This window comes from Chinchilla lanigera, unplaced genomic scaffold (assembly GCF_000276665.1).
Source record: "Chinchilla lanigera isolate Chin_1 unplaced genomic scaffold, ChiLan1.0 scaffold00068, whole genome shotgun sequence".
Taxonomy (NCBI): Eukaryota; Metazoa; Chordata; class Mammalia; order Rodentia; family Chinchillidae; genus Chinchilla; species Chinchilla lanigera.
Genome location: NW_004955469.1, coordinates 7044534 through 7069726, shown reverse-complemented (window position 1 = coordinate 7069726; position 25193 = coordinate 7044534). Strand labels below are relative to the sequence as shown.

Below are 25193 nucleotides of genomic sequence, written 5' to 3'. Positions count from 1 at the left end.
GCTTGGGGAGGGAGGATTCAGCTAATAACATAACCCACTGCCCAAGAGTGGAACTGGGTAGACAGCGAGCCTCCTGGACAGGGAACCGCAGGCACTCACCACTGCAGCCCTCTCCCCTTCGTCTTACTCCAGCCTGTGTGCACCTCGCCCTCCGTCTTTGAAGCCCCAGCATGTCCCCATCTCAGTGCCATTCACTCTGGCCCCTCCTTCCCCCACAACTTCCTTCAGAGTGAAAAATCCTCCTGTTCCCTTAAGACATCCTGAATACCCGCTCCAACAGGCAGGATCTTTTTACAAATGAAATAAATCTTCAAATTCTCTGTATTATTTATGATACTTGCCATAAATTGCTTTATTATTATCTGTATATGTTTAATGGCTCCTGCTAAAAAGTAAATTCCCTGAAAAAGAGACTGTTAGTCTAAGTTTTCTCTAGTCGGTGCTCAGTAGTACTCATTGTTAGGTAAGAGAGATATTTAAAGAGGAGATTTGCCAGATTAGAATAAGAGCAGCTCTGTCTGTTGACTTCCTTTAAGTGGGCTTCCTATATGTAGATGCCAGCAGCTCTCAGGCTCAATTTTAAACCTTACTTCTGGAAGGCAACTAGAATTAATACCCCAAGTTTACAAATCCCCAGTACTGTAAAATACAAAAGACAGAAACAGGGGCTGGGGATTTAGCTCAGCGGCAAAGCGCCTGCCTGGCAAGCGCAGGGTCATGAGTTTGATTCCTGGTACCGGAAGAAAAACAAACAAACAAACAAACAACAACAAAAGACAGAAACAAAAAACCCCAGGTGATTTGATTGGCGTGGGTGAGGACAGTTGGTCTTCCCCCAGCACAGGTAGCTGGGACCAGCAGCGTGGGATCATTCGGAAGGTGGCAGAATCTCACATGTGCCACAGCTGGGAGAAGAAAGCAGGGTGCAGGGGGAATAACCAACAGAGTGAAGAGAGTACCTACGGACTGGGGGAAAGCTCTGCCAGCTGTTCCTTGGGCAGAGAACTAACATCTAGTATATGCAAAGAACTCAAAAAAATTAGACCCTCATTATAAAAGACCCAATCAAAAAGTGGGCAACTGAAATGAACAGATACTTCGCAGAGGTACAGATTGCCAATAAATACATGAAGAAATGTTCAACATCACTAGCCATTAGAGAAATGCAAATGAAAATTCCATCTTACTCCAGACAGAATGACTCTCATCAAGAAATCAAATAATAACAAATGCCAGTGAGACTGCAGGGGAAAAAGAACTCTGTCTACATTGCTGGTGGGATTGTAAATGAGTAGAACCACTGTGGAAATCAGTATAGAAATGCCTCAAAAAACTAAAACGAGAAATTCTATTTGACCAAGCTAGTCTCTTGCCAGGCTTCTTCCAAAAAGAGTTAGAGACATCATATGACATGTGCATGCCCATGTTTATAACAGCACAATTCATAAGAGCTAAATTTTGAAAGTGGCTTATATCCCATCAACAGATGAATGTATAAAATGTAGTGTTTATATACTGTGAAGTACTACTCTGCTATAAAGAAAGATGCACTTGAGGTGTTCCTAGACAAATGGATGCAACTTGAGACCATAATGTTGAATGAAATAAATCAGAAACACAAGTTTAAATATTGTGTGGTTTCTCTCATACATATATATGTTTGTATGTGTATATAGAGAGAGCGGGGGATATAAGTAAAGAGGAAGTGGAGAGCTCTTTGTAGGGGAGAGAGAGAAGAGGAGGGGATAGAAAAATTATAAAAATAGAATTTTTGCAAATGAAAAGTAGACATATGGAAAGAGAAGGGAAGGGGGGAAGGGGAAGGGATGAAAAACAAGAAAAGAGAGAAAAGAATATGTACCACATGCACGTACCAGCTCCCTGTGAAAATTGTAATCATTATGTGCTGCAAACATAGTAATAAAAAAAGAAAGCAGCGTTTAGTTTTGGGTAAACAGTAGAGCTGTTTTCAATAGGGTACTCCAATTTCAGCGTGCTTAAGGATTAGTTGTGGGCTGGGGATTTAACTCAGTGGTGGAGCGCTTGCCTAGCCTGTGTGAGGATGGCCTGGGCTCCATCTGGGGGAAAAAGGAATGACTTGTGTCCTTTATAAAAGAACGGATCCCTGGGGCTCCCCCGCTGAGATTCTGTCACCACGTCTGAGCCGGGTAAGGAATCTGCCGTGGTCAGGATACAGGGAGCCCAAAACCACACTCAGGCATGTGCTGCCTGGAGGGAGGGAATCACCATTTTTCCTAATTTCTTCCTCTTGGCTTCTGAATTAAGCTGACTCCTTTCAGGTTTCAGTGTGTGGAGACGTTTGTATTATTCCCTGACTTCATACGCATCATAATTCCACCGCTTCTCAGCTGCTATCCTTTTAGGCAAAAATTTAAAACTGTAAACAGTTACCCCAGATCTCTGCCAGCCGCGCCCAAGCTCTGTTACTGTTGTGCACTCACCACGGAGCTACCTCCCCAGCCCTGTTATTGTCTGGGAAACAACTGAGGAATTGTGGTTTCAGGACAGAAAGGGAATAATCGTTTGTAAGCCAGAAAGTTGTACAGAGACCCTGAGAGAGAGAAAGCTCTGAAGTCTTCGTATTCCACAGCCAGAGTCACGTCAATGCTGCCCGAGCCTGAAACATGGTACTTAAAGAGATAATGACTCTAACTTGTACATTTACTGTTAATATTCTCTATTTTTAACCTTACAGCCTTACAGGGATTTGTGTGTGTGTGTGTGTGTGTGTGTGTGTGTGTGTGTGTGTGTTTTGTTTTGGGTTTTTTTGAGACAAGCTCTTACTTTGTAGTTTACACTGGCCTTGAATTCACTATGTGGCCCAGGCTGGAGATCCTCCTGCCTCAGCCTTCTAAGAGCTGGGATTATAGGCCTATGTCACCATCCACAGCCAGGGATCTTTTAAGAAATAATATTTCTTGTGTTGAGGAAATATTTGTATTTAAAGTTCAGTAATTCCTGCCCATTCTCTTCAGTTTCTTTTTCTTCTGTTAAATCTAATAAAAAGTAAATTTTATGCTATATATTTTTATAAAAGTACAATCCCCTTTTATAAGAATATTTATATTTATCTTCTCTCTGCATAGAAAGAAGCCTGTGGTGGTGTTCATCTGTATTAATGAAGACTATTCTGGGTGATAGGACTTGGGATAACTTTTAAGTATTCATTTTTGGGATTTTTAAATTATTTATAATGTTCATTCATGCTTTTCCAGTGATGATTTTTTTCTTTCAAAAGGATTGGAAACAAGTTAGGCATGGTGGCACATGCTGTGATCCCAACAGTATGGAGCCTGAGGCAGGAGGATCACAAGTTTGAGCCCAACCTAAGCAACATAGCAACTTAGCAAGATCCTGTCTCAAAAAGAAGTGTGGGTAGGTTTGGATGTAGCTCAATGTGAAGGCCCTGGGTTCAAGATTTCATACCACCAAAGGATAGTGAGACAAACTAGAAACAAATACCTATGATGTTAATGTGTTAACAGTAGTTAATTCTATTATGAATGATTCCGCTTTTGTTATTTTCAAATTTGTTTCTGAAAACAGATTAACTGTGGCTCAAATAAAGATTACAAGAAAATTGAACAGACAGCATTAATATGTCTATGTCACTCTACTGCATAGTAACCAGGCACAACCAGTAATAATTAAGGTCCCTCCTAGGGGAAGGAAACCTTCTGTCTTCCTTCCTCTTGGTACCCAGTAACAGCCACTGTTCGTTGGCTCAAGGGCCTGACCTGAAGTAGCTCGAGATGAAAGTGAAGATAAATGAGTGTGCTTACTCAGTGAGGGCTCAGTGCTCTTCAAGTAAGGAGCCAGGATCATCTGCCTAGTTGGTGGCTCCTAATGTAAAAATGATCTGGAGCCAAGAAGAGGCGCAGGGAAAGCCTCTCCTCCTTCACGTGTATTTCTTTTTACAATTCATAAATGATGCTAACGTGAATCGGAAACCATGACCTTTGGGATTGTTTGCATTTGAACATTTCAGGGTACAAGTCAGAGACAGAGAAATCAAAGTTAACATCTTTGATATGGCCGGACATCCCTTCTTCTATGAGGTAAGAACGCCTTTTTTGAGAAAACCTACATCCAGTATTGTCAGTGGGATCGGGGAAAGATCCTGAATTGAAGCCACCGATATTCGGATTATGTAAAATTAGGTACGTTTAGCTCATGTTTGTGGCTGGCCTTGGTTCTTAGTAGGCACCTGTTGATATTTTGTGCTGCCACTCTAAATAGGGGTAAGAAGTTTAATTGCCAATGTTCGAAACATTCATATAAGTAAGACATTTCAACATTCAAAGGACTTTTGCTTTTTTACTTAATACCTCAGCCCCAAATTTGAGAAGGTAATTACATTTAGACTCGGACTTAACGACCCGGTGATGTCACTTCTGTCACCGGAGTGTCCCGCATGTTCTTTCCTGCCGCTCCAGGTCCTGGGCTGCTTTCCCGGAAGGAACCAAGCAAGCCCCCTGGCCATGTTCGCCTGTTCCGTGGTGCTCCCTAGCCACTCTCTCTTTTCCTCCTGGATTCTGATCTTTTGTTTTAGCTCGGTTGGTTCTAAAGCTCCGTTCATTGTTTTAATTTTTTTCCTTGCTGTAATTCAGTTTGGGTAATTCCTATTGTTCCCCCTTCCGGTTCACTAATTTCCCCACTCACCCCTAACTTGGGCTGCTGAGCCCACCCTAAGCTTCTTACTGCCATTATGTTTTTCACTGCTAAAATTTTCACTCAGTCTTCACTGGGGTGGTTAGGGCTTGTAAGTCAGGTTTCTCTAAGGTGTTTGGCTGGTTTTAGAGTAATTACTTTCTGAATTTTTTTTTTAAATCTTTCTAAACTGCCTCTTTCCTCACCATCTGGCTGGAGAGATCTGATTTTTGATAGTGCTTTAATTTGTCTACAGTTCTTGACATTTTTGAGTTGTGCTTCTGCTCCAAGTCTGAGACATATGAGGCAAAAGATAACCCAGAACCTCACCCCCATGGCCACCCCTCAGGTCCCAGGGCCCCAGCCTGTCTCCTGCCTCCTCCCCACCTTTGAGAAGTTTGTACGTACATGTTGTATGCCTAATCTGCAGGATTTTTACCTGTACCTGACCTGTATACCTGGTATAAATAAATACTTTATATGTAATGCCTAGGATTTTTACTTTTACTTAAATATATACTTTATATATAATATCCAGGGTTTTGCTTATAATAGAGAAATCTATACCTGTTCCATCTTTTGCAGGGGTGTGCTTTCAGTAACTACCTAATCTTCCATCTTGTGAATATGCCCAAGTATTTAGGTAAAATGAATCTTTTTGTTTGAAGCCTTACAGTGGGTTAAGTCAGTTTTACATACTATCAGTGAAAAAGGCATGATGGTCTGGTTGACCACGAGTTTGATGTAGATTCTAACTACCAGAAATGCCCATGTGACTCTTAGATTACTGGGCTAGGACCTAGCTCAGTTGGTAGATTTGATGCCTAAGGCCTTGATTTGGTCACAAGCGCTGACCTCCCCCGACCCTGCCAAAAAAAAAAAAAAAATGAAAAGAACAAAAACCTTGTATTACACCGAAGTTGTGGGAATGGAGCGAGTTAGAAGATGCCTGAGAACTGATGTAGTGCACAGCCGTGCCCCTTGCAGGATTTGTTTTCACAGTATTCTTCCAGGTCAGTCGTCTTCATTCAATCCCAGATACTTACACCCCAGGGTCTATGCTGGATGTTAGAAACATGCTGCCCCTTATTGTCGTGGAATGTAATATGCTAGAGCAGACACATATTAAAGAAATGACCGAATGCTGAGGCGCACTTAATATCCTGACCCAACTTATCCCAGAGGCTAAGAAGCCCTGCTTAAGGACACAGGATTTAAACTGAGAGTTGGTGGATACGTAAGAGTTTTGTAGGTTGGGACTCTTAGGGACAGAATTATGCCCCCACACAGTCTGAGTGAGGAGGATGGTGAGAGTTTGAAGAATGAATACCTCTAGTGATGGGGGGGTCTTGCTGCTTCCTGAGCTCATCCTGCACAGAGCTAAAAGCCCCAAGTCAGCAACTTCGCTTTTGCAAAGCCACCCTCCTGTGACTTGGACCATGATTCTGGCCAAGGTTTTGGAGAAACAGGGACTGGGTCTGTGTTTCTACAACAGAGCCTTTCTGCTGTTTAGAGTCTGCTTCTCCTGAGGGAAATCATCTCTATTCCCACAATGGCTGTGTCCGCCAGCGTTCTAGTTGCATCCTTTGTAGATGGTCCCCTGTTGCTGGTGTGGAGCTGAGAATCTATACAGCATCCTGGGTTTTGTCTAACAGGTTGAAACACCCTGAGGGTTCCTGTTACTTTCCATCATTAGACACTAGGCTCTTTTTGCATCCTCAAATGGCAATGGCTGTTATCTTAGTTGCTTTTCTCTTGTTGCTAAGACAAAACCCCAACACCCAAAGTTAAGGGAGGAAAGGTTTATTTAGCTCACAGTTTCAGTCCATAATCAGCTGGCTCCAAGGCAGGGTGGCCTAGCAGAGGAGAACAGTTCATGGTGGGCAGACTATAGCAAAGCAACAATGGGCCTTAACAGTGTCTTCCTACCCTTTCTGTCTTATCTCGACGACTTAGGATGGGTATCACTCACAACCTTCCTCCTAGTGCCCTTGAGCCTAGTGCTGCACCATGAATCAATCCTAGCATCACACATACTAGATCCAGCCACCTCTGAAAAAGCCACACCTATAACTGCATTGAGACTTGGGGGGGTGGTGCACATCTAAATACAAGCTGTAACAGCTGGTTTTTCCAGCGATTTATAAAAGTAGAAGTGTGGTTAATAGAAGCACCTTCTAAATCACCACTTCTAAAGTATCTTTTCACTGAAATAGCCTTGCTCTCTTTTTAGTCTGATAGTTACTGTTTGTGTCTTGGACCCTCCTTTCATTTATTGGTTTGTTTTATTGAGACAGGGTCTCACTGTATAGCCTTGTGATCTTCCTGCCTTAGCCTCCCGAGTGCTGGGGTTACAAGTGTGCACCATTTGAACCCTCCTTGTTGGCAAAACTAAAGCCATCATCATCTTTCTAAGTGCCAAGGTGACCAAAGTATAACCTTGCTCAGCACCTAGCTAGTGAAACATCGTAGCCATTCCTATGACCTCTGGCTTCCTCAGAACCTTGTGCCTGTCCACCACTGAAGCATCCATTGTCACCTGTCCTCTTGGCAGGTTTCCCAGAGGGTCTGCTGGAACAGGGCAGTCCACCTAGAGTGTGAGATGGCAACCTCACAGCAGTTAGTGGGAGAACCTTGGAGGGGAGTGGGGCCTGTCTCAGACCCCAGCCTTGTGTCGTTGAGCCACTCACCTGAGGTCTGAGTTAGAGGGTCTCACAGGAACTTTCCAAGGCCCCAGTGATGTTAAAATAACAGCTTTCTTAGCTGTAATACCAGCTTGTTTCCATATCTACTTTAAGAAACAGTCTGCATTCTTTTAGCATCCTGTCTTGTTAAACCTTGACTGCATTGAGCCAGCCAGAACTAAGAGCAGAAGCTTTTTTGGGCAACTAGAATAATGAAACTGTTGGGAAACATCTACCTTGTCCTTTCATTTTACAGATGAGGAAACCAAGGTTGGGGTTAATAAAATAACTTACTCTAGACTATGTAGGTACTTCTTCACTGAACTCAGAATTGAAATTACATCCTTGAAAGAAACTCACTGAGCTGGCATTAGTTTACTTTTACTTACACACCTGTCACTGGAGAACATGACCTGTATTTGAAATTTTCCCCCCTTTGGCCACTACTTTTATTCTCTACTAAGACCCATGCAGCCATTCAGTTCTATAGAGTCTCAGACACTTGTATCCGCCAGGCCTGTGGGTAAGCCAAGCACGGATGCATCGAGAAACAAGCCTTCATGTCGTCTGCAGCCTAGTGGAAGGACAGCTGGATGTGCCACCAGCCGTGAGAGTGACAGGAAGTGACAGGAGCACAATTAGAAGTACACCTGGCTGTGGTGTCCTAGGGGACACGGGAACCTTCTTTCTGTTCACAGGGGAAAGGGTCAGATGGTAGGTACCAGGCAGAAAACCTTCATGGGAAATTCAGCAGGATACCGAGATCTTGCAAGATTAAAGATACAGAGGACTCTCCAGGTGGAGTTTGCAAGGCGTAGGGCAGGTAAAGGGAAAGAGATTATCCAGATCGTAGGTCAGAGGGTAGAGACTGAGAAGGCTGACGAGGATTGATCAAAACTTTTTGTTTAACTGAGTTTGAATTTTGGAGAGTTGGCAGTGGAGAGACACCAAGGAAATTACGAGCCAGAGCTTTAGAAAGACAGATACATACAGTATCGTACTTCCAGGAAGATGACTCAGCAGACTCCTGGGAATAGTGCAGTCAAGAGGTAATGTCGGCACGAGACCGGAAGGAAAGGGCAGGTGAGGACACGTGGCGGATGTAGCTTCTACTGGTTTGTCTGAATCTGGTAACTAAGAAGAAGGCAGCAGAAGTTGACACCGTACCTTCAACCTGAGTGACCAGGGAATGATGGTCATTCGTTGCTGATGTCCGAGAGCCTCCAAAGAAATGAGTGGAAGGCTTTCCCATTGTACATACAGAGGTTGAGAGTCCAACAGGACATTAAGCTGCCAGGGTCTGGTACTGACCTGAGAGGCAAGTTAGGTCCGGATGCTCCCCTAAGAAGGCTCATCTTGGAGAGTCTCATGGGCCAGACTGTGGAAGGGGTTGTTACCCGGAAAGGAGGAGGAGGCCCAGGTCTTAGCCAGTTTCCCGTCTCGGATGCAGTACCTGACCCCCACAGCTAAGAGGAGGAGAGACGGTCACAGTTCCAGACTTTGGTCAGCTGGCTCCAGGGCAGAAACAGGATGGCAGGGGAGCATGGTGGACAAAACACTGCTCACATCGTGGCAGCCAGGAAGCAGAGAGTGGAAGGAGACGGAGGAAGGCACGCCCTTCCAGGTCACCCCCTGTTTTCTGAGCAGGCCCCGTGTCCTAACAGCAGTCCGCCGATGAGACTGGCACCTCCGTGATCCAGTCACCTTCCCAGAGCCGCCCCAGCATGGGGGCCTCTGGGGGGACATTGCAGATCTAAGCCACCACAGCCTGGGACAGGACTGGAGCTTCTCCACTGCTACGGAGAAGAGTTGGTGAGAGAGAATTCAAGGCCCTGGGAAACAGTGTGTTGGGGCCAAGGCAGAAGCTGCAGAGGGAGGCAGAGCCCGGGACTGCAGCCAGAAAAGAACTCAGGGCCAGAGGCTTCCGTTCCTTTTTGTTTCGTTGGTGCTCGCGTGGGGGCCGTAGTGTCTTAGGCGTCTGTAGATTAATAGACCCTTACATTCTCGGTCCAGGTGTCTGTCTTGGGCTCAAAAACCCACAACTCCTGTGTGGAAGACATCTGCATTTCTTACTACATGTCCATCTTGAGCCGAGAACATTCCAGAATCTGTGAAAAGAAACTGTGACTCTGGCCTCTGTCAAGGTCCTTACCACACTTTCCCCTGGAGCCTCCTCACCCAGCCACCCTCTCGTGGCCTCTGCAACTTCAGGGTATACTTCTGCCCTGTCCTTGATGCCACCTCTTCCTGGGCTCGTAGCTATGCCCAGAGGCAAGTTGCCACTTCTGATGAGACACAAAGGCCAGTCAGAGAAGAATGCAGGAAGAAAGTTTTCCAGGCACCATGTGCTAAGGGCTTTCCCTCCATTGTCTCACTTAAGCCCCATAGTAATCCTGTGAAGTAGTATTATCCCCATTTTACAGATGAGGACACTGAGGCGCAGAAAGGTTAAGTGACTTGTCCGAGATCACACAACTAGTAAGTAAGTAAGTGTGGACCCAGACCCTTGTGCCTCCAAGCTGTGCCCTTGTCATTCACTGAGGGTCTGAGTGCGGAGTTCTCAGTTGGTGCCCGGACCTCAGAAATCAGGGATGCTCTGCCAGGCACCCTGGGAAAGCTGGCTTTGGGTTGTGATGGAGAGGCTGTCCCCATCCTCACACTTGCTTCTTTTTTGCTGTAAGTTCTTTTAAATTGTTCACTTGCCTCTCTAAGAAGAGCTCTATAGAACGGGTGTTCTTTTAAGGCCTACTAGCAAGTAAAAGTGCTTGCCTCTGGGGCTTGGAACTAGAGCTGAAGAGAGGTGGGCAGGGGGGCCTTCTTTAGAAATAGATTTTAAGTCTTTCTATAAAAATACATACATTTTATTATGTTACCTTGGTGTCTTAAAAAGTCCTCTAAAGTCAGTAAAATACTGAGATACATCAAGTACTATGAGTTCATGAAAGAATGCACTTTGCTAAGTTGACGATTGTAAGATACATTCTTATCAAATCACAAAACCTACACGTGTGCCTCCACCTGAAGGTTCGCAATGAGTTTTACAAGGACACGCAGGGCGTGATCCTGGTCTACGACGTTGGGCAGAAGGAGTCCTTTGACGCTCTGGACATGTGGCTGGCAGAAATGAAGCAGGAGCTGGGGCCTCACGGGAACGTGGACAACATTGTATTTGTGGTGTGCGCCAACAAGGTAACTGCTCGGGGACTGGCATGCTCGCCTTTCTAGTTGGAAGCACCAATAAAGTAGTAGGGGAACCAATAAGAAAGAAAAGTAAATTCATTATTCATTAGCATAGGAGTCAAAAACATGTGTCTCTAAGATACAAAACGCAGCAAAGCCCCAAACCTGGTGTGTGAGGGTCTGCACCCTTTTTGTATCTGGACCTAACGCTACTGTGGCCCCACAGAGGAGCGGCATCGCTTGAGGGCTCTGGGCTCTGTGCTGTGGCAAGCAGGGCGTGGCCCCTGGGGTGCGGCAGGCATGAGGAAGCAGCTGTCACCAAAGTGAGAAGCAGCTGCCTTCCTGAAGGGGGAGGCGGAAGTGTGCTTGAAAATCACGTAGAAAAACAGTCTATGTTCAGTTTTTAATTTCTTATGTTTGGTCTCTTGCTCCTGGTAATTTTGTATACTGGTACTGGGCCTCATTAAAAGTAGTATTTGGGCTTGGGCAAATAGCTCAGCGGTAAAACACTTGTCTGGCAGGTGTGAGGCCCTAGGTTCCATCCCCAGCACTGCAAAAATATACATAAATAAATAAAGATTTTGTTTTGCTTTGGTAAAGAACTGACAAAAGGCTCACTGGGCTTGTTCTAGTGAGCCAAGGTTGGACTTTCCCTCTGCCTGCCCCCCTTCAGATCGACTGCGCCAAGCACCGCTGTGTAGATGAAAGTGAAGGGCGGCTCTGGGCTGAGAGCAGAGGGTTCCTCTACTTTGAGACTTCAGCCCAAACTGGAGAAGGAATCAATGAGATGTTCCAGGTAACCTCACATTTTGTTGCTTTAGGGTTTGTGTCTCTATCAAGGCCAGCCATGCCGGTGTTTAGTTTAAATTAGGAGAAGCAAAAAAACTAATAGGAATTATTTTCATTAGAGTAAGTACTTTTGAGCTGGTCCTGGTGGTGCACACCTATAATCCCAGTATTCAGAGGCTGAGGCAGGAGGATCGCCAAGAGTTTGAGGCCAGCCTGGGCTACATAGTGAGACCCTGACTTAAAAAAAAACAAAAAAAGGAGGACATGCTTTTGAAAGAAACTGGAGAGAGACAAAAAGGGACTGAGAAAGAGAAAATACTGTGTGTGTGTTTATGTGCACACTCGCACGTGCATACATGCACACGTGATCTCTGTGCTGTCTGTTATAAATCAGACCTGGCCAGTCATCAGAATTACCTAGAGAAATTCTTTCAAAAACGGATTTCTGGACTCCAGCCCTCCAGACCTATTGGATATTTAACATTGCAGTGGAACCTAGGAATCTGTAAGTTACGAAAGCTCTCCAGGTAATTCTGATGGTCAGGTTTAACAAGTTACTGTATTGCTTAAGTGAGACAAACATCTTCTTTAAAATGACCACTGGTCAACGGTGTTACAGGTAATACCACCAGACAGTAAGAAACTCTTTGTGTGGAATCCAGCCAGGCACACAGAAGATGAGGCCTCTCCAACGAGGCAGCAAAAGATGCACTCACATGGCAACGGGAATAAGTGATCTCTTTCTAAACCCTGATCTTGAATAATTTTAAGGAAAGGAGGCTATTTAAAACTATTAAGTTATAAAGTAAGTTCTTAATTATAGATACATTTGGAAGTGATGGTATGAATAATGTATTTTCCTTACAAATATATCTGATACTTGGGGAAATTTAGCCTTTCAGATAATGTAGCTATATTCTAAAGAGCTGTTTTTAATTATTGAGTGGGATTGTAGTTAATCTTTGTGGCTGAATCTCCCTCTCACACACTGCCACCCTCCTACTTGAAGAAGACAGGTTTATCTTTGGCTGACAGGCTGACTTAGACATCAGTAGCTTCTAGTTCAAGGTCAGGCTGATGTTGTGTAGCCACGCTGTCTGTTCTTTTCATGTGCACAACAATGATTCTTAACCATTAGAGTAATGTTTTACAAATCTGGGGATGTTTACGTGTTTCATCTCATTTGAGGCTTGTTCACAACAGTGCGTGTTATTCCTTTTTCATTGATGAGGACCCATAAGGGTAGATTTGTCTAAAGGACATAAGTAATAACTGAGATTAAATTTCTTTTAAAATTGTATTCTATTATTATTTCCACTGTACATCTTTTATGGGGTCCAGTGACATAACTTGGTACGCATCTGCAGTGTGTAATGATCAAGTCAGGCAGCGATTCCATTGATTCTGTTTCTTGCGGGTGTTACTTGTTTTGTTTTGTTTTGGTCTTTTTGAGACAGGGTCTCGCTATGCAGTTCAGGCCGGCCTTGAGCTCACTTTGTAGCCCAGGCTGGTCTCGAACTTGCAACGATTCTCCTGCCTCAGCCTCCTGAGTGCTGGCTGGGATTACAGGCGTGCACCACCACGCCCGGCAGTTGTGGGTGTTAAAGGAGTTGTTGGTTGTCTTGGCCTCTGCCGTGTGCTATACACGTAGCTCCCACTGTTATTGCTGCTCGTGTGTGCACGTTGTGCCTTTTCTCCTCCACCGATTGCTTTCGAGAGCTTTTCTGTGTTTGACTTTCAGCAGTTGGACTCCGATACATCAAGTTGTGGTTCTCCTTGTATTTGTCCTCTTTGGGATTTGTTGAGTTTCTTAGATGGGTGTGTGGGTGTTTTCATCAAATTTGGGATTTTTTAATCTTTGTTTTCATGTGTAACCATTATTTCCCCAAAAATGTTTTTCCCCGTTCTCACTCTCTCCAGTTGCATGTGTATTAGACCATTTGATTTTGTCCCACAGTTCCTGACCCTGTTTATCCTCCAATTTTTTCTGTGTTCTAAATTACATCATTTCTGTTGATCTGACTTAAAATTCACTGAAAACCTGTAAACTCACTGAGTGACTTTTTCAATTCAGTTCTAGAATTTGTATTTGGTTGTCTTATTTTTCTTCTTCTTTTTGAGATAGGCAATCACTGAGATTTAATTTTGCTATGTAGTTCAGGCTGGCCTTGAACTCACTTTGTAGCCCAGGCTGGCCTCCAACTCCCAGAAATCCTCCTAGCTCAGCCTCCCCGAGTGCTGGGATGATGTGTGTGCCACTATAGGTGGCCCTCAGCCTCTTTTTTTTTTTTTGGTTTTTCTCCGGTACCAGGAACCGAACTCACGACCTTGTGCTTGCCAGGCAGGCGCTTTGCCGCTGAGCTAAATCCCCAGCCCGGCCCTCAGCCTCTTATTAAAAATTTATTTTCCTTTAATTCTCTCAACATATATTCCTTTACCTCTTTTAAGTACTTATAATATCTGTTTTTTTAAGTCTTTGCTAAGTTCAGCATCTGAGCCATCTTGGATTCAGTTTCTATTGACTATGTTTTTTTATGACTGTTGGTTACATTTTCTTGTTTGTTCGCTTGAATAATGAGCATGCCTGATTGAGTACCAGACTCGGGGATGATATATTTTAGAGACCCTAGGTTTCTTTTGTCTTCCTCAGAAGAATGTTGATCCTCGTGTCAGCAGGTAGCTCAGACTCCAGCACATTCCAGTGACAATATCAGGCTTTGTTTGTGCCTTACTAACAGGGAGCTGGAGGGAGCTGCTAAGCAGTATGTCTGATCTGATTGCTCCTGTGTTTCCCGGTCCCTTCTAGTGTGGCAGTCTGTGTTCACATCATACCGTCTTACAGATCTGGTTGGCTCCTGGCTTTTGCTTTGTTAGGATATGTCCATCTCCTAAGGCACAGCCTTCTGTGGGGCGGTGCTAGGGCTGTTATGAGGTGTGAAGCCCATCTCTCCACTCTGGTAAGGGCAACTCCTGCCTGGCACCGCGGGACCTCTAGTGCTTTGGCTCTGTGCTCAGCCCTGTAGAAGCTGTTGCCTGCTAAGTGCTGATGATCGCTGTCTGTGCGTGGGTGGCCTGCTCCTCAGCTGAGACTCTCAGAGAACCCCGCATGACCTGGGGCCAGCGCTGCCCAGCTCCCTCTTGCCACTCCTTGCTCTGCAGTTCTCAGCCACCTCAGCAGCCTCAGACTCTGTTCGCTGCCCCTTTCCTCAGTAGCACTTTGTGTCTGCTCAGACTCCAGCTCTCGGCAATGTGGTCAGGGATGGCCTCCAGGTACAGGCCCGGGTGACTGTGCGGCTGACCTCTCAGGGAGCGGTCTCGCATTTGCTGTGGTCCATTCCCTGCGAATAGTCACCTCAAATGTGTGTCCAGTTTGGTCACTTATGGCAGGTGGTCTAGTCCAGTTTTCATCACTCTGTCTTGGCTGGAACTCCGATGTGAAATGTGAACATGCCTTTATTTGTTTTTTGTTTTTGTTTTTTGTTTTTTGTTTTTTTCTGGTACCAGGAATCAAACTCACGACCTTGCACTTGCCAGGCCGGCGCTGTGCCACTGAGCTAAATCCCCAGCCCCTGAACATGCCTTTAACTTCACTCCCACTGTTCTTTCTATCACCGCAGTACCAGTACATACCACTAGCAAATACCGGCAAACCCCTTTAGGGGCTTTTATCCTTTTAGATAAATCTTGTATAGAACTAATAGATGAATTAGTCTCATGGGGAAAAAAAGCTATCGAGAGTAGAATAACGCCATACTGTAAGTGAGCACTTAGAGGTGCTTTCCTGCTGGTTCTGTTTAATAAATGTTGTCTTTATTTCCTATCTATTTAATAGATGCTTTATGTCAGAATGGAACTTGGTTTTGTCTGAGTGACATTGTTAACAGGTAGAGTAACGTTAAACCAAGACGGCACTTCTCTTATCTGTCTCCAGTGATTTTTCTTTGATGCCATTTTTTTCAGATGTCAAGGGTTCTTGTGAGGTTACCAAGTTGATTAGCTATTATTGGCAATAAGAAAAAGAAGTTTTCCAGGTGTGGTGGTACACACCTGTAATCCCAGCACTTGGGAGGCTGAGGCAGGAGAATTGAGTTCAAGGCCAGCCAGGACTACATAAAGAGACCCTGTCTCAAAAAAAAAAAAAAAAAAGAATAAGAAGTTTAAAATACATTTCTAAGAAGATAATAGGAACTATAGAAGAATCCAAAAATGAAATTGAGGAAAGAAGAGATATATCAGTTAAGAGGAGCTGTAGTGTATTAAATTGATATTTTTAGTAAGGTTATTTAGTAATAGTGGTACACAAAGCATGAAACATGAGCAGAACTGAAAAAAATTTCACTTCTAAAAATCCTGAAAGTACACAAAGAATATGAAACTTGCAGAAAAAGAAAAGACCTTAAGTATATGAAAAGACACCTTCACTTACAGTTAAAGAAATATAAACTACAATTGTGAGGTACGCATCACATTAGCAAAAATTAAACAATGCTCAGTGTTAATAAGGGTGTAGAGAAAGGCTGGGCATGGTGGCACATGCCTATAATACCAGCACTTGAGTGGCTGAGGCAGGAGGATCTCAGTGAGTAAGAGGCCAGCTGACACTACATAGTGAGTTCAAGTCTGAACTACACAGCAAGACCCTGTCTCAAAAAACAAAATAAAAATAAAGGTATAGTAGAAACAGGTGCTCTCACACATAGTGATGAGAACTTGCACCTATTCTTTTCTTTTTCTTTTTGGTACCGGGAATTGAACTCAGGACCTTGTGCTTGCCAGGCAGGTACTGTGCCACTGAGCTGTATCTCTGGCCCATGCACATAGTGATGAGAATGTAAACTGGTACAGCCTTTGTGGACAGCAGTACTCAGAATAAATAAGTCCACACGTGCTCTGATGCTGCTTTTTAGAAATTTACTCTAAAGCATTATCGCCACAACTGTGAAGAGATGCAGACACTTAAAAATATTTCAGTAGCTCAGAAACTGGGACCAACCAGCTTGCTCAAGAGTAAACAGTGGTTAAGTAAATGGTGGTACAGCCACACAGTAAAATGCTGAAGCCATTAAATAAAACAAAGGGCTCTAAATGTAGCTATAGAAATAACACAAGATGTATTACTATATGAAAAAAATGCAAGCTGCTAAGCAGTATGTTTGATCTGATCGCTTATGTGTTTATAGGGCGCGGATATGTGTATGAAATGGTATTTTGGTAGCAAATTTTCCTGGAAGGACACTCCAAAAAATGTTAAGAATGGTTATCTTAGACTGGGCGTGGTGGTGCACGCCTGTAATCCCAGCACTCGGGAGGCTGAGGCAGGAGGATCGTTGTGAGTTCGAGACCAGCCTAGGCTACAAAGTGAGCTCAAGGCTGGCCTGAACTGCATAGCAAGACCCTGTCTCAAAAAGACCAAAAAAAAAAAAAAAAAAGGAATGGTTATCTTAGAAGAATTTGAATGACAGGGAGATGCAGTTTTTATTTTACACTTTTTATCATCTGAATACCCCAACAGTGCTCATCTATTACTTTTTAACTCAAGTGTGAGATTACCTGAGAGTAGGATTATGAGCCATTTAATATCATTCCTTATACTTTTTTATTAAAATACATGAACATACTTAAATACAGTATAACAGGAAAGAAAATCTTCCAAAGTATGTATGTGATTAATAAATGACTTTTTTTTTTTTTTTTACTTTTTGAGACAGGGTCTCGCTATGCAGTTCAGACTGGCCTTGAGCTCACTTTGTAGCCCAGGCTGGTCTCGAACTCGCAACTATCCTCCTGCCTCAGCCTTCCAAGTGCTGAGGTTACAGGCATGCACCACCATGCCTGGCAATGAATGACTTTTAAATTACTGAAATATGTTAGAAGCTATTAAGTTGCTGCTTAAAAGAAATTCCTTTCTTCATACAAGCTATCCTACTATGTGCTGTGTTTTTTCTTGCAGGCCTTTTATGTATCCATAGTTGATTTATGTGAAAATGGTGGGAAACGTCCTGCCGCAAATAGCACTAGCTTCACCAAAGAACAAGCAGATACCATTCGTAGAATTCGAAATAGCAAAGACAGCTGGGACATGCTAGGCGTCAAACCTGGGGCCTCAAGGTAAGCAGCATGCCAGTGTATTTAGAGCAGAGTGCTCACAAAGAGAAGGACTCAGTTGCCAAAATTATAAGTGTAATGGAATTTCTTTTAACTGGCTAGAAACATAACAGTGTGTGAAATAGATTCCGTAATGACTGCTTCCCTGATTTGACTGAATCCCAAAGATACAAAACAGAAAGCACAGTTACCTGCTAAGGGACCAAACCTTGCAGCTAATGTAACCTTAAAAAAAAATTACAAATGAAAATTCTTAAATCATAGAATTTTAGAGGAAGAGAGTCTTAGCAATCAGCCTATCCAAAAATTTCATTTTGTGGGTGGAAAACTGGGATTCAGTGAAAATAAGCGCCCTCAGGCCCCCAGGGGTTGGTGGTAGTATTGGTCTTTATCCCTTAACCCATGTGCCTGCCCATCTGCCTCTGTCTTTCACAGAACCCTGCCAGTTCCTCACCTGTGGGTGTATTTATTTTATTTTAGCCAAAAAAGACTTATTCGGGAATAAAAGAAATATACCTCCTGTTCTTTGTTGCTTATGCAAATAAATGATCACCCGGGATGATAATGTAATTCAATGCTATAACTCTGCCCTGACTGCACATAGTGTAATTACAAGGCTCTTACTCGCATCAGGACTCTCCTCCACCCTGGGCTTTTTCTTTCCGGCTTTTCACCTTGAGTCCCATGACAGAAACACTGTACCTCAGAATTACCTTGTCTATACAAAGGCATTAAACATCTCTTCTCCATTTTGGTCTCGTAGCATGTCCGCAAGTGCAGAAGGAAGGAAGGAGAGGGGAAGAGCCGACCATTATTGGTTGCTCTTCATTCAACAAGTGTATTGCAGACACTTTGGACTTTCGAAGGAATTCAGATGACCTCATGGATAGAGCACAGAGTTTCCTGGTGTCTTTTAAATGTCATAGTAGAGTTGCGTAGTTTCAATCTAAATTCTCCTCTGTCATCTGCAAGGGATACTGGCTCTCATATTAAGAAACTATTTGATTGTCTACTTATTAATGAACTTGGAATAGTATTTATTAAGAAAAAACCTTTTTGTTCCTTATTTATTCACTTTGGTTAATTGGAATCTTCTGGAATGTCCAGACCTCCTTAATTTCCATGTCTTCAACCATGTCTTCGACCAGTATAAATGCATACTTATCTTAGCTTTTTTCAGTGCGGTCTGTCACACTAACAAATTTTATAGCACTGAGCACATTTAGGGAAAATCTTAAAAATACTATTTTCTTAAGTCACAGAGAATTTTGATATTTGTGCAGTACCAACTATGTTTACTATTCTTGGACTTTAAATCAGTCTTCATCTTCAGCAGAATTGATATATTTGTTGTACACTCAAGTCAGTCTTATTTCTCCTGCCTCTAGAAGTCCTGAAAGGCCCTCTTGGCAAGGAAGCCAGCCACACACTAAGCTCTGTGCATGTCCTCCCTCAGGAGAGGCAGAGGCTTTTGGAGGAATAAGAATTCTGGCCATTCAAATTACTTTTTTTTTTTGGTGACAGGGCCTTGCTATGTAATTCAGGCTGGCCTTGAACTAACTGGAATTCTAAGCAGTCCTCCTGCCTCAGACTCGGAGTGCTGAGATTGCAGGCATGTGCCACCATGCCCGGCTTCAAATTTCTTCAGAGAAGGAGAATATCATTCTTGTTAATTGATATCAAAATTACATGTGTATGAAAGCTACACGTGAGGTTAAAACAAGACACTTTGGAGGAGTCCCCTGGAGTTGGAGTGTACCCTAGACACAGGGAACTGTCAAGGTGACCCAGAGATTTCAGTCTCTACATAATTTTTCCATCACCTCTGAGCTGTCAAAGACCATCTTCCTAATTTGGAGAACCAGTTTAGAAACCCTTGTGGTAAAAATAAAGGAGGCTGGGTGTAGTGGTACATACCTGTGATCCCAGCACTCAGGAAGCTGAGGCAGGAGGATTGCCGTGAGTTCAAGGCTAGCATGTGCTACTACATAATGAGACCCTGCCTCAGTCAATCAGTCAATCAAGCAATCAATAAATAAAAGGCTAGGGCACTTAGGCTCTGTGCCTATGAAGTGGCAGTACCCTGATTATCAAAGGAAGGTGAGCTCTAAAACATCACCTGGTAGAGGCAGAGCTTCGTATGAACAGGGCAGTGGCCCCGTGCTTAGCACCTCTCAGAGCCAGCCTGGCATCAGAGGGTGAGAAAGAGCGGGACAGAGCGGATGGTGTCTAGGTCCTCCAGGCCAGTCCTGCTTGTCTACAGGACCCTGGTGTCTATCCAGCCCTCTCCTTTCCCTCCTCCAACGGACTCTTCCACTCATCCTCCACTTCTGTTGATTCTTGTCCTCTGCTGTCTCTTCTGTCTTTGCTTGTTTACTCCCACAGACACCTTGATCTAAACTCGTACTCATGCCTGGGTTAGCCTCCCGACTTCCCGCCCGCCTCCCAACTTTGAGAAATAGCTTTCCCAGTGCCATTTTGTCATGAAACACTATTGCTGTTGTTGGTCAAACCAGGCTTGTTTGCTGTTTTGCTTTCCAGGCTCTTCCTCCCTGGCCACTGTGCTACCCTCCGAATCCCCCGCCCTGTGCTACTCCCAGCTGGCTTCCCCAGGCCCGGGCCTCCATTCCTCCCATCAGCAAAGGTTTTCTCGTTGCCCACTAGGAGCCCAGTGCTTTCATCTGATCGTTCCTTCACCGCGTCCTTCAAGTCTGCATGCTCACTTTGCGTTGTACTTTTGTTTCTTTATCGCCCGGTATTTATTTGGCTGGCCTGCCCCTGAGAAAAGGTAGTGACCCTTGCGGGTGTGCTCGTGCATCCAGATGCCGAGGCCCAGGCCTGCGGCCGACCCGTTAGTGACGCAGAGCTGGCTCTCTTCTAGGGAGGAAGTCAATAAAGCCTACCGGAAGCTCGCTGTGCTTCTCCACCCCGACAAGTGCGTGGCACCAGGTAGTGAAGATGCCTTCAAAGCAGTTGTGAACGCCCGGACAGCCCTGCTGAAAAGCATCAAGTAGGAGACCAGGGGACAGCCAGCCAGGACTGAAGTGCACCCCACCTTCCCCTGGAGGCGAAGTAACCGACCTGGAGTTTTCTTCACAGAATCTCACTGCTGTGTTCCCTCATGTGCTGTCATGTATAAATCAGTGCCCTGGGGCCCGTTAGCACCTCACAGGCGTTTCACAGCGAGGCGACTGCATCTGTGGGAGGGGAAGAAGCCTCGCGTCCCTGTGTGCCATACCCCATTTCCCACTGTCAGATAATCTAAGGTTTCAGCCTCCATCCTCAAGCTCAGTAGCGGTGGTGTCCCAGGCGCTTCTCTTGGGAAAGGGCCACACGGTTCCTAGAGGAAGGGAACACAATAGCAAGACCCTTTTTTTTCCTCTTCTTTTTCTCCTTCTTGTTAAATTCATCGTCAGAGAAAGAAAAAAAAATAGGACAGAAATAACAAAATCTAGCAGAGAGCATCCAAGCCCGAGAGTTTGACGTGACCTTTCCAGTCACTCCCTGAACTGAGAGTTCTTTTCGTGGCCCTTTATGGAACATCAGTCTGACTGGACTCTGGGCAGCCCTCTGAAGCTTGGGGAGTGAAGGACACAGTTCTGAACTGAACAGCCCTTCTGTGACATTGTCTCTTCCCTCATCCATCCACCAGGGGGAGAGATAAGCCAGTCCTGAGAGAGAAGGTTCCAGTGCCTGCTCTTTCTGCCCCTTCTGTACCCAGCGAGGCCTTGCCCCTGTCACAGAGGAGCAGCAGCAGGGGGCACCACACCCTTGGGAGTGAGGATCAGACCCCAGGGCAGAAATGCTCAGGGCCCTCCAGGTGACAGCCCCTGCAGGCCCCGGGGGCAAGGCCGGCCCAGCAGGGCGCTCTTGGAACCCTAGGAGGGTCCTGTCTGAGGTCGGGCCCTTTTCCTGTTCCTCATCATTTCCCAGAGGCAAGAGGGAGAGACAGGGTCCCCCTGAGCAAGCCCAGCCTCTTGCTCCTTGCTTCCTCACCAGCCGTGTTCAGTTTCCCCCTTCTTACCTTACCCCTCCCCTCCCCTACCTGCCATCGGGTCTCTCTCTCCTTGAATCACTAGCTTCCAGCCACAGCTCCTCTGTCCTCCCTCCAGGCTTTGACATGGGCCTGGTTGACCAGAGAGAGTGAGGACTTTCTGAGGTCTGTGTGGGGCTGAATCTCTGTAGTTTCTGCTTGAGCTCCAGATTTCTAAATAGTCATATTTTTGAACTACAGGTTATAAAAACTAATTTCACATAGAGAAATATATTCTTGTGCCACATTCTCCTCCTCAGGATACAGGGATGGATGAGGATCAAGTATTAGGGCTGACACTTCCTACCATGTTCACAGAGCCATCTCTTACATGACTCATTTCATCATCACTGTCCTTGTATGGCTCGTAATTTTAGCTGCAACCACTTGCACTAAGTGGAGCTTTGAGAGTGTAAGACCTTGCTATTCTGTGAGTTTTAAACAGCTGTCCCATATAGATTGCCAAGTAGCATGTACTGTATCACCTAAGAAGAAAAGTCACTTTCTTATATTCCGAGCCACTGCAGTCTGGTGGCCTCTTCCCAAAGCAGCTTCACTTGGGATGGCTGTACTTGGGCTGCATCAGAAGCCAGAGAAGTGTTTTTATTTTGTATGTCTTTGTGGTGTTGCTGGTTGAACCCACGGCCATGTACCTCCTAAGCAAGTGCTTTAACCACTGAGCTACATCCCCACCCTAGAGCGTTGCTTTATAATACGAGTTTTCATCTGACTGATAATCAAAAATGCTTTTTTTTTTTTAAATGATTTGAGACTTGGTATATTTTCTTTATGAGATTTGCCCCTGGCCTTTAAACTAGCGCCAGGAACCGCAGAACTCCAGAGTTCTTTTGGGGCCTAGCTTTGCTTAAGCCCTTCCTCTTGCCTGAGGTACCCTACATTGGTTGGCTCTTGCAACAGAATATAGGAGTCACAGAAAGAGGGGTCATACGCAGCACTCTGCCCAAACTGAGCGGACGGCCCACTGAGCGGGTGGCCCTGTGTGGCCGCTGGTGCCAGATTTCATCGTGGTTCTTACACTCAGTCCCTCCCTCATTCAGCTACATTGTGCCGATGAGCAGCCACCACAGAGAGAATTTTCGAGGGCTTCCATCCATACCCGTAGGAGTGACTGGTCAAAATACAGCCCTGGCTTGCTTTTAGGTCTTGGGACTCAGTTTCCAACACCTGCATTATTAATGTGCAGGATGGCCATGTGCTGTTTCAGGTATGCAAAAGTATTAACATGTGAAAGTTTAGCCCCGAGGGCCTAGATTTTTTCTGATTTTCATAATACTTCAGCAGACCATTAAGAAATAACAAAGCATGATTTACAATGAAAAGATCTTTTGGTACTAACTTCCTGCAAAACTTCACAAATCTCTATGCATTCATTTAAATTCCTGGTGCAGATGTATGCTTTGTAGTTCAATCTTATTAAAAGTTCTCCAGCCAGTTCAGATTTCAAAAATACATCAGTGAGAATCACAATGAGCAGAATAATTTCAATGGCTAAAACGTTTGTATAAAGAGTCTTGTTTTTCAAAAAAGAATGAAAAGTTTGAATAGCTATTATTATTAAAAGCCATGTCTTCTACATCTGTGTCACCAAGGAGTAACACTTTTTAAACTCATTAAAAATCCCCGGAGGCGTTTCAACTTAATCTTCCAACCTACCTAAGCACTTTAAAATACCCCTCCTCCTGTTTCTCTGTTCGCCTCTGTGCCTGCTCTTGAATGGTCGCTTTAGTACTGTGATTTTATTTCTTCATATAAATGTGTCCTTGGGTTTATGAGCCTGTTCATTTAAAAGTCCAGAGTTGGGGGGCTTCATGTTGCTCCCTAAGATAAACTGCTAGAGGGCTGGGGATTTAGCTCAGTGGCAAAGCGCCTGCCTGGCAAGCGCAAGGTCATGAGTTCGGTTCCTGGTACCGGAGAAAAACCAAAAAAAAAAAAAACAAAAAAAAAAAGATAAACTGCTAGAATTCTGTAGCTTGCACATCATTCTTTAAGGCTTGCATTTATCTCAGGAAACTTACCCTAGTATATTCTCATCTGTTGAATTCCCAAGTGGGAAAGCTTTCTTTATACCTGTGCACTAGTACCTAATTCACTATTCGTTAAGTGAGCCATAGAGAAGGCAGCTAAACGTCTGAAAGATCAGCAGAGCGAACCAGCAGCGCCTGCAGGTGCCGAGTCAGTTACGTGGCTGGGCTGCACAGAGCAAAGACGAGCCGCAGCCGGAGGGAGGGGGCCTGTCCCGTCAGAAAGCGGGCGCCAGGAGCTGGATGCAAACGGCCTTTCCCAGTGGCAGTACCCCTGGCACAGGGAAGCTTACTGGGCCTGGGAATGCCGCTTCTCTCGCCGCTGCACCCTGTCAAGCTCACTCTAAGGCTGCCAGTGCTTTTGTAAAACTTTCATTGTGTTTCATTTTGAGGCTTTTGTAAAACTTTTAAAAATGAATTTAGCTGCAAAATGGAGCTAATTTCCATTGCAGGATTGCAAAGCGAAGCAGCGGTTGGTCCATACTTATACTTGGTATTGAGCACAATTTTAAGACACAGTCAACGCTATTTGGACCTTGAGTTTTCCCTTGAACATCACTGGAGAAGACAAAAGCTTTCACTTGTGGTGTGGATAAGGTAGATTGTGTCTGACGAGCAGTGCAATATTAAGCTGTGCAATAGAGGCCCTCTTGGCGCGATGCCTTTTATTGGAAAGTTGAGCAGTTTGGAAGAGCATCCCTCTTTGATCGCTCCCTGGGCTTCCTTCCCTTTTGAGTGTGAATGCAGAGTCTATCAATAAACTCTTTGCTCTTACAAGGTAATTTACATATCTGCTTTCTGTTGAAGTAACTGAAAATGTTGAGTCTACGAGTTGTTTATGTCTTGTACACAGAGTGTCATATGTATTTAAGTTGTGTATTTTTATAAAGTAAAGCTAAATATCACACAGTGGTCTGTGGGCTGCATTTATTTGTTGGGACACTGGTCTTCAGTGTAGGACATACTGGACACGAAGCCAGTCCAGTTCCTTGTTAACTGTAACCTAAAACAAGATGTTAAAAAAACAACGGGCCAGACATGGTAGCGCACGCCTGTAATCCCAGCACTTGGGAGGCTGAGGCAGGAGGATCACTGTGAGTTTGAGACCAGCCTGGGCTAGAAAGTGAGCTCAAGGCCAGCCTGAACTGCATAGTGAGACCCTGTCTCAAAAAGACAAAAAAAAAATTTTTTAAAAAAAGCAAAACAAAAAAATCCAAGACATCTTGCTTTAGTTTCCATAGGCAGAATACAGGGTGAGGTAGTTATTGGTCCATCAGGCTATTCTGATCTTATTAAATTGTGATAAAAGTGTGGATCCCTTAAAGAAAGACACTGCTATATTTAACTTTTTAATTCATTTTAAATAATGTTACAGCTTCGATCTGAAATGTTCTCCTAGAGTCCCAGGGGTTAAGAGTCTGGGCTTTTGGGAGGGGTTGGAGGATGAGTACTTTAGCCTCACGTTGGGGAAATCTGCTGGTGAGACGTTATGGCATTGTCGGAGGCGATGGAAACGGGGGCCCAGCTGAAGAGTGGGCCGGGAAGGCCGTGGGGCCCACGGGGCCAAGACTGCATCCGGTCCCCAGGCTCCTCCTCGCTGGCTGTTCGGCTCTCTCTTTGCATCCTGGCTGCCCCGAGGTGAGCAGCTTTCCTCTGCCTTCACACACCCGACCAAGATTGCCAATGTCA

General features: G+C 44.6%; 1 protein-coding gene across 1 annotated transcript in view; it reads left to right on the top strand.

The window, feature by feature from the left end:
• Dnajc27 (DnaJ (Hsp40) homolog, subfamily C, member 27) overlaps positions 1 to 23056 on the top strand; it is a 31996-nt gene extending 8940 nt beyond the window's left edge. Inside the window, exons 3-7 of the mRNA XM_013522664.1 lie at positions 4010 to 4079; positions 10380 to 10544; positions 11209 to 11331; positions 17275 to 17432; positions 20311 to 23056. Of these exons, the coding sequence (XP_013378118.1) occupies positions 4010 to 4079; positions 10380 to 10544; positions 11209 to 11331; positions 17275 to 17432; positions 20311 to 20443 (649 nt within the window). The 3' untranslated portion in view covers positions 20444 to 23056. The remainder of the gene's footprint in view (positions 1 to 4009; positions 4080 to 10379; positions 10545 to 11208; positions 11332 to 17274; positions 17433 to 20310) is intronic.
• The last annotated feature ends 2137 nt before the right edge of the window (positions 23057 to 25193 follow it).